Source organism: Primulina eburnea, unplaced genomic scaffold (assembly GCF_022965805.1).
Source record: "Primulina eburnea isolate SZY01 unplaced genomic scaffold, ASM2296580v1 ctg431_ERROPOS247445, whole genome shotgun sequence".
NCBI classification, from domain to species: Eukaryota; Viridiplantae; Streptophyta; class Magnoliopsida; order Lamiales; family Gesneriaceae; genus Primulina; species Primulina eburnea.
The window spans coordinates 109130-118779 of record NW_027331247.1 but is presented as its reverse complement, the minus strand read 5'-3'; the positions used below and the strand labels follow the sequence as shown (position 1 = coordinate 118779).

Genomic DNA, 9650 nt, shown 5'->3' with positions numbered 1-9650 from the left:
TTTTTTATATTATTTAAAATTGTTTTGAAGGGTTTGGGCTCATTGTTAGCTGAGTAGTTTTACCAACAATGGACAAAGAATGGATGTCAAAAGATAGGCTATCACATGAATTTGATGTTGGAGTTGAGTCTTTCTGGTAGTTTTCACTAAAAATGCTCCCTATTCTGATGCAATACCTTGTCCATGTGCAAGATGTGCTAATCTAAGGAAGAAAAATGTTGAAACTATCAGGGCATGTTTGTATTGTAATGGTATTGATTTGACATAACATACATGGATATGGCATGGGGAAAGATCTACGAAAGAGAACTCAATGAATGATAATGATCGAGTAGGACAAGATGAACACAAATCATTTAGTGAGGAACCTATAGATATTGTGCATTGTGTATATGAAAGTTTTGCTGAGAATCCAAGACAATTCGATAAGCTACTTGAAGATGCAGATAAACCTTTATATCCTGGATGTGCTAAATTCACAAAGTTATCTACAGTTGTGAAATTATTTAACTTGAAGGAAAAATATAGTTGGAGTGATAAAAGTTTCACTGATCTACTTATTTTTTTGGAGAAATACTTCCAGATCACAATGAATTGCCTTCATATTTGTATGATGCAAAGAAAAGCTTACGCACATTAGGGATGAACTATGTGAAAATTCATCCTTGTCCTAATGATTGTATCTTATACCGAAAGGAGTACGAAGATTTTGCAAATTTCCCTACTTGTGGGACGTCAAGGTGGAAGTTAGGCAACAAATCGAAGGTAAATGAAGGAATTCCTGCAAAGGTCTTGTGGTATTTCTCACCTATTCAAAGATTTCAAAGATTGTTTCGGAATAAAGCGTTATCCAAGGAGTTAACTTGGCATGCTGATAAAAGAATTCGTGATGGATACTTGCGTCATCCAGCTGGTTCGCCCTCTTGGAAATTAGTTGATCGCATGTGGTTAGATTTTGCTTATGAGCCACGAAATCTTAGATTGGCTATATCAGCAGACGGGATCAATCCTCATAGTTTGATGAGTTCTGCATATAGTTGTTGGCCTGTTTTAATTATCACATACAATCTTTCACCATGGTTGTGTATGAAGAGAAAATTTGTGATGCTCACTTTGTTGATATCTGGACCTAGACAGCCGGGTAATGATATTGATGTTTACTTAGCACCTCTTATTGACGACTTAAAATGCTTATGGGATAAAGGTGTTGAAGCATATGATGCATATCGAAAAGAAATTTTCTCTCTTAGAGCTGTTCTACTATGGACAATCAATGATTTTCATGCATATGGGAACATTTCAGGATGTGTTGTGAAAAGATATCATGCATGTACTATTTGTGCAGAAGAAACATATTCGACAAGGTTGAAACATTGTAGAAAAATTTCATATACAGGTCATAGAAAGTTTCTACCTTTAAGTCATCCTTATCGAAGACAAAAGAAGGTATTTAATATGAAGCAAGAATTTAACCTCGCACCAAAACCATTGAATGGCAATGAAATTTTAGAAAGAGTTCAAAGAATTAATTATCATTGTGGAAAATTCAGCGGAAAGCTTCAGTCAAAGAACGATGACGGGATAACATGCTGGAAAAAGAAATCAATATTCTTTGAACTTGAGTATTGGAAAGATCTACATGTTCGACATGTTCTTGATGTGATGCATATTGAAAAAAATGTTTGTGAAAGTCTCATTGGTACGTTACTTGACGTTCTAGGAAAAACAAAGGATGGAGTAGCAGCAAGATTAGATATTTTGGAAATGAATTTAAGGACTGAATTGGCACCAAAGATTGGGGAGAAGAAAACGTTTTTGCCAGCAGCATGTTACACACTAAGTAAGGATGAGAAAAAAAGTATTTGCAATTCTTTGTCGGGAGTAAAGGTACGAAACTTGTTGGCCTGAAGTCACACGACTATCACACTTTAATGCAACAATTGCCTACATTGGCCATTCGTGGTATCTTGCCAAAACATGTCAGAGATACTATCACCCGGCTGTTTTCTTCTTCAATGTGTTATATAGTAAAGTGATAGACGTCTTAAAGTTGGATGACTTACAAAGAGAGATTGTGTTGATATTGTGTTCACTTGAAAAGTACTTTCCCCCTTCATTTTTTGACATAATGATTCATTTAACTGTTCATCTTGTGCGGGAGGTCAAATTGTGTGGACCAGTTTGGTATAGGCACATGTACCCATTTGAAAATGAAGATTTTGAAAGGTTATGTGCGCAATTGCAATCAGCCTGAAGGGTGTATAGCCGAATGTTACATTGCTGAAGAGGCTGTTGAATTTTGCTCAGATCATCTATCTAATAACCACACAATTGGGATACCATCAAGGCTTCGAGAAATAGAACTTACTACGCCTTTATCGGGAGCAGTTGTGCACTCCACTAGTCATGATGAGCTGCAACAAGCAAATCGTTATGTATTGACAAATGATGTTGAGATTGATCCTTATGTCGAGTAAGATCTCCAGCCTATCAATTCTTTCATGAACTTTGCATAAATTCTATTGGTTTATCTATTAGAATTTATTTCATTAGAGAACACATGGTGGATTTAAAATAAATATTTCCTCATAAAGCCAAGTCCAAAAAGTTGTTACAAGATGAGCATAACCGAACGTTTACTAACTGGTTGCGAGATACTGTAAGTTCCAAAATACTTGATATTAACATGTACATACAACTCTTGGTATCTTACGTAAAATCTAAATTTTTGGCATTGTGAAATATAGGTTGCACATTTAGTTGACCATTTCACCCATCAAATATCAGAAATATTGAAGTGGATGGCGTGCAGACCTAGCAACAAAGTGTTAAAGTATTCTAGTTATCTGATTGATGGGGTTACATATATATGCTACAAAAGAACATGATGATATACGAGTTACTCAAAACTCTGGAGTAAGCTTCTTCGCGAAGACAATGCAAGTTGCCAGTGCAAAGGATAAAAACCCAATTGTTTCAGACATGGTTTTTTATGGAGTTATTGAGGAAATATAGGAACTCGATTACCACAAATTTCAAATTCCAATGTTCAAATGTAATTGGGTGGAGAATAATAATGGTATTAAAGTAGATGATCTTGGTTTCACATTGGTAAATTTGAGAAGAATTGGATTCAAATCCGACTCTTTTATCTTGGGAAGTCAAGTAAAGCAAGTATTTTACATTGAAGATCCTGAATGGAGTATTATACATGCAACTCCTACTAGGGAGTCATTTGAACACGTTAATGGTGATGAATTGGAAGACACTTTGATTCACTATCAATCTTTTACTAGACGGTTACAATCAATGGGTGTTGATGGAGCACATGACAATGAACCATCATGCCTTCGTGAAGATTCTGATGGGACTTGGGTCAACAATGTTTAACCAAAGATATTTTACTTTTGGTAGACAATATCGATATGTATTTTTATTTTGAATAGGAGTTTGTAGACAATATTGAAGTTATACTTTTATTTATCTTTGTATATGTTGGATTTCTATTGAAGATGAATTTCTTATCCTATTTTTTGTTGTATATATTGTGTATTTATTTCTATATTGATATGTTTTTTTTTCATTTTTTTGTTGAACAGGTTAAATCTGGACTTTGACATTCTTTAGAAATTTTAAAATTGGGTCTCATGAAGATGATACAATTCATGAATCGAGCAAGGTATAGGACAGCCTGCATTGATTGGGAAGGGCAAAGGAAAAATTGCATCTACTTCTACTAACAAGAGTTTTGATGGAAAGGAAATGTTGGGATCTACAGACACTGAAACTACAAGAACATCTAGAGGTTGTACACATCTAGATAAGCTTTGTAGGCAGAGGGTTCAGGGAATTCGAAAGGAGGTAAGATTCAATCTACTTGGACAACCAGTAGGAGAAGCTGCTGCTGAAATGAAGAGTTATATTGGTGTGCTTGCTCGAGAAAAAGTTAAGATAAATTACAAGACATGGAAGCAAGTTCCAAGTGAAGTGAAAGAATTGATATGGGAATCTGTTAATGTAAGTTCTATTGTTTTTTCTCAATTAATATTCATATTGTTTATATAGAACTTATGTTATGTCATTCTTTTTAATGTATTTCCAATTTTGAAGTTTACAGTTGACCTTTGATGTTCCCCCAAGCTGGAAAAAGGGATGTTTAAGTTCGGAAAATAATAAGTGGCGTCAATTTAAAGCACATCTCACTCAAACATTCATTTCAAACTAGGTTGATAAACCAGAGGAGCAACCACCTACTGGCTATGGTATTGCACGAGATGACTGGATTTTTTTTGTCATGACTCGCATGTCTGATAAATTCATTGGAAGTATCTTTTTTTTGTTTTTTGAAAATAAATCAACCATGAAGTATTTGACCAATTAAAAAAAATTTGATATGTGTCATTCTTCACTTGACTAGGAACTAAGTGATCAACAGAAGGAAAGAAGGAAGAAGAATATATACCCTCATCGCCTTGCAAGTAAGGGATATGCACGATTTGCTGAAGAAATAGTAAGTATATTTCAACATTTGTGCCGTCCAAGCAGTGACTGTTTCTTTCCTTCGCATGAATACTTGTAACATGGGTGACTGTTTTTTTTCCTAGCATGTGATATATATCATTGCATTTGCTTTTTTTTTTTTCTCAAATTTAACCTATTTGACAAACATCATTTGATTGTTCTTGTATGTAGGAAAGTGAATTGTGTGACGATGATGATATCAATAGAGCTATTATTTGGAAAAAAGGGCGAGTGAATATAGAAGGGGATTTTGATGGCCAGGAGTTTGCAAATAACAGTAGAAAAGATTGTAATCAAACTATACATAAAAATCAATTATTTTATTTTAATGAAACCTTTTGAAGTAATTAATATTTTCAAGTGGATGACAGGATGATTACATACAACAAAAGCGTGGGGGTAACTTGAAATAAAAGGGACAAAAAAGGATATTCTCACGAATGTAGTCAATTCAGATGAACATGGTGGATGTGTGAGAGCTGTTGGAGGTCACATCCCTCCAACATTATATTTCAATGTTGGTAGAATTTGGAAGACTGAGGATGTTAACAGAGAGCTAATGATTGAGCAAAAAAAAGAGTTGATAGAGGATAGAAAATTAATTCAAGAGCAAGATACACGCATTCAAAAACTTGAAGCAATTGTCTACAAAAAGGGTGCATGGGACAGTGCAGTCAATTCAGATGAACATGGTGGATGTGTGAGAGCTGTTGGAGGTCACATCACTCCAACATTATATTTCAATGTTGGTAGAATTTGGAAGAGGATGTTAACAGAGAGCTAATGATTGAGCAAAAAAAGGAGTTGATAGAGGCTACAAAATTAATTCAAGAGCAAGATACACGCATTCAAAAACTTGAAGCAATTGTCTACAAAAAGGGTGCATGGGACAGTGCAGTCAATTCAGATGAACATGGTGGATGTGTGAGAGCTGTTGGAGGTCACATCACTCCAACATTATATTTCAATGTTGGTAGAATTTGGAAGACTGAGGATGTTAACAGAGAGCTAATGATTGAGCAAAAAAAATAGTTGATAGTGGCTAGAAAATTAATTCAAGAGCAAGATACACACATTCAAAAACTTGAAGCAATTGTCTACAAAAAAGGTGCATGGGACAGTGAGATTGATGACAAAGGAAGTTGCTCGGTAAAATTGCATCAAGTGAATGAAAGTGAAATGAAAATCGACAAGTTTTTCCCCAGTTATGAAGATTTGAATGATGTTGAAATGAAAGTTGTGGAAAAATCTGTTGCTTTACAGGTATATTATTTGTTGTGGTTATATAGTACTTTATATTTTTTAACTAAAGATTTTGTACAATTCATTGACATAACTATTTGTCTGTTAGGGGGAACCTGTTATTTTGACATTGGATTCTAGCACAGACATTGTTGCATATGGAACAGTTATTGAGGTCAATGGAGTTAATAACTTGCTTCATGGTGTTTCATTACCTCAAAATTGTATGCGTGTATCCATTGATGAAGCAATGCAAAAATCAGCACTTTTTCCAGTCCGATTCCCAATGAATGTGAAAATTTTGGTGATGCCGTAGGAACACATGTGCCTTGGCCAAATCATTTGATAATGCTACGACAATAGGTACACGTATGCTTATATTTCGAAGTAAATGTCTGTCCAATTCTCTAGTATTGCACCTAACATGTTCAGAATACAATTATCAGAAGCGTCATAGGGACAAAACTGTCAGTGTCGAAAGAAACCAGACTTTGTCATCAAATGTGCAAAGAGCAGTTCGCATGGTGTATTGTTATTGTAAGAGAGCCCTTGAAAATGGAAGGAAATTAGCATTTCTTTTAGATCATGAAGTATTTGCAGATGATTATGAAGTTAACTTGCACTTTGAGGACATCAGTCCTTTGTATCACTTGGAGCCAATTTCAGGAAATTGTGTAGTCGTCTACATTTGGTAAGTATTCGATTAACTTAAAGTTTGTTTGTTCTTTTCTTATATTATTATATAAGATGCATATAATTTGTTAGTTTAGTATGTAGTGTAGTTTTGATTTTCTTTTACTTGAAATGACAGTCATCTTTATAAAAATATGGTGAGAGAAAACAAGATTGACAAATTTAGATTTGTTAATCAACACAGCATCCCAAATTTGAAAAAAAAAACACACACGACAAAACAGGTAAAACTGAAAGGTTGAACAAGAGGGCGAGTTCTTTAGCGGATAGGCTAAGTGGTGTAGCAATGGATCAATTGGTTTTGGTTCTGAGTTGTTGTGGGTAAGTAAGATCCTAATATAATTTTCAATTGTTTTTTTAGTGACTTGCATACACTTATTTTGTTTGTGTTTAGTTTTCATTGGACTCTCACTGTCATCGAGCCTTATAATGAGATTGTTTATTTGGTGGATTCCCTAAGTCATCGCATTCGCAATGAGGATTGGAAATATGTTGTGGAAATGTGAGTTCATATTCCATTTTAATGATCCATTTCATTTAATGAAAATACACTCATATATCAACTATGTTCAATATTAATGAAGGGCGTTGACATTGTTTAACTCAACTAAGGGAAGGGAAGGAAGAAAGCGTGTACAATGGGAAGTCATAAAGGTATGTGTATTTCTCATTAACAATTTGACATTTTTTAAAGGCTCCTAAGAAACCGGATGCGAAACAATGTGGTTATTACGTGATGAGATTCATGATGCAGATTACTGAAGAAGTTGCAACTCTTGAGGGGGATTCACTAACATCGATAGTAATATTATCTTGCTTATCTAAAATAATTACAAGTTATCTATCTACTTATCATTTTGAAAATTCATTAAGTTGTGTTTTTTTACTAATATAATTTTTGTGTGTGTTCATAGTTCACAAAAACGGAGTATTCTATGGAAGAAATTGATGAGGTGCGCACCGAGCTGGCCGAATGCATACAGGATCATATTTATGAATAGGTAGGACATGATTTCATCTTATTTGAAAAAATACAGCTCATATTGAACGGATTTTTACTTTAATGTTATATTTTTTAACATGTTTATGGGCTATTTCAGAAATAGTCATTTTTCACATTATTTAGCTTCTAAGTTGGGTGAAATTCTTGTTTCTACTTTAAGATTTTTATAACATATTCTCTGTGTATTTCAAAAGTGATTATTTTGGTTTCTTGCATTTTCCTTTCAGTTTGTGGACCTACAATACAAATGATACTGGATTGACATGTGATTTTTTTTGTTGCACGTTTGTTGGTTCATGACCTGTGGATCTCTTCATTGCTTTCGGGATATATTGAAAGAGTGCGATAATTATAGGTGATAGGTGTGTTGTATGGTCTGGCTGTAGGTGATAGCTGTGGTGTATGGTCGTATTTAAATTTTTTCGAATATATATTGTTGTTGTGTGTTTTAAAATTTTCTGGTATGTCCTACTTGCGGGGAGGTTATGCCAAAATTTTTCTAGGCCATGAGGTCTGTTTTAAAGTATTTTAAACCATTTTTTGTTCTAGATTTTAATCAAACCATTAAAATTATGTGGTTTTTATTTTCCCAGGCACTGTAATGATGTTTTGGAAGATGCACCAGCAGAGAAATTCATTCCAACAAACTACAAAATATATTTTGGAGTGATATGCATGTGCAAGTCTTGGTTTTAGGGTATTTTTATTTTGTGAACTTGACTATTTTTTGGAATATGGTTACATACTTTTTTTTAATTGTTGGTTTGGTAGATTACAAGTCTATGAATGACATATTTATGTTGTATGCATCTAGTTCTTGATCAAGTATATATGTTGACGTTTGAATTGATTTTATACAAGGTTAAAATGATTATACGTATAAGACAACAGTTTAAAATGATTTTACAACGGTTTGGTAAAATGATTATATATATGACAACAGTTTTAAAATGATGTAAATCAAACTCAAAAACAACAGATTTAAAATGTTGTAAAACTGTTGTATATTGTAGCGAAAGACATCAGTTTAAAAGCATTGACAAATTGTTGTCGAATGCGATAAAATAAAACAGTTATAAACCGTTGTCGTTGCTATAAGACAACGGTTTTTAAGAGCTACGACAACGGTTTTTCACTGTTGTCTTCGAGCGAACCATAGGGACCTTTAACAACGTTTTTTTTCGTGCTATGACAACGATTTTTCACTGTTGTCTTTAGACGTCTACGACAACGGTTTTTCAACGTTGTCTATGAGCGCACTCTTTAACCACAGGACCTTTGACAATGGTTTTATAAGACCTAAGACAACAGTTTTTCACCGTTGTTTTAGTCCTCTATGACAACGGTTTTTCACCGTTGTCTTTGACCGCACCCTTTAACCACATGGACTTTAACCATGGTTTTTCAAGACCTACGACAACGGTTTTTCACCGTTGTCTTTGATCGCACTCTTTAACAACAGGGCCTTTAAAAACAATTTTACAATACCGACGACAATGATTTTTCACCGTTGTCTTTGGCCTTTTTTCTTGTAGTGTAGCGGCCGCACACTTTCATAATCCCAAAATCGTGCCCTAGTTTTCCCCAACACCAAATCGTGCGGCCCCTTCTTTCATGAACATAATAGGCCTACCTCTTGCATCTTAAGACCCTTAAACCTACAGAAATGCATCTCTTCTAATGGCCCTATCATGGCAGCCCCTTTGTACATCATTAACATGAAGAATTATGCAAGTAAAAACAATGATTTTCCATGTATGATTCAAAAAAATGAAAATAAAAGGAAGACTACCATATTTTTCATTCCATCATGTATAAATACACATAATATGATATGAACGATGAGTGAAGAAAGATTAAGGCATGCCTTTGCATGTTGCACGCATAAAAAACAATCCTTGACGCGAGGGACGTTGGCGGATAGACGAGGGATGAGATCTTGCTGCGTTTAATCTTCAAACTCACATGAATGTGCTTCAAAACGTGAGGTGTGCCCTAGAATTCTTGTTGTGAGGCGTGTGTTTTCTGATTGAGAATTAGAGTTTAGAAGCCTTGATTTTTATATTAATAATTGAGTAGGAAGCTAAACCCAATAACTTTGGTATAATACGCTCATTATAAAGTAGGTAAAATATTTCGTTTAAAATTTTTTTCTAAAATATTAGTCGAGTTCCCAATTATTTTCGTCAAA

General features: G+C 34.3%; 1 protein-coding gene and 1 long non-coding RNA gene across 3 annotated transcripts; both read left to right on the top strand.

Moving 5' to 3' along the window:
* Positions 1-5421: 5421 nt before the first annotated feature.
* LOC140821135 (uncharacterized) lies at positions 5422-6583 on the top strand. Its single transcript, XR_012115648.1, has 3 exons — positions 5422-5784; positions 5873-6126; positions 6210-6583. It is a non-coding gene; the product is annotated as an uncharacterized lncRNA (long non-coding RNA).
* A 62-nt stretch (positions 6584-6645) lies between these two features.
* Positions 6646-8149, top strand: LOC140821134 (uncharacterized). Of its 2 annotated transcripts, XM_073181551.1 has the most exons (6): positions 6646-6777; positions 6851-6958; positions 7041-7110; positions 7151-7258; positions 7371-7457; positions 8053-8149. In XM_073181551.1, the coding sequence occupies exons 1-5, from the start codon at positions 6743-6745 to the stop codon at positions 7455-7457; spliced, it is 408 nt and encodes a 135-aa protein (XP_073037652.1). In that variant the 5' UTR covers positions 6646-6742; the 3' UTR covers positions 8053-8149. The 2 variants fall into 2 exon arrangements, with proteins under 2 accessions (XP_073037652.1, XP_073037651.1); XM_073181550.1 differs by lacking the exons at positions 7371-7457; positions 8053-8149 and having other exon boundaries at positions 7151-7367.
* The last annotated feature ends 1501 nt before the right edge of the window (positions 8150-9650 follow it).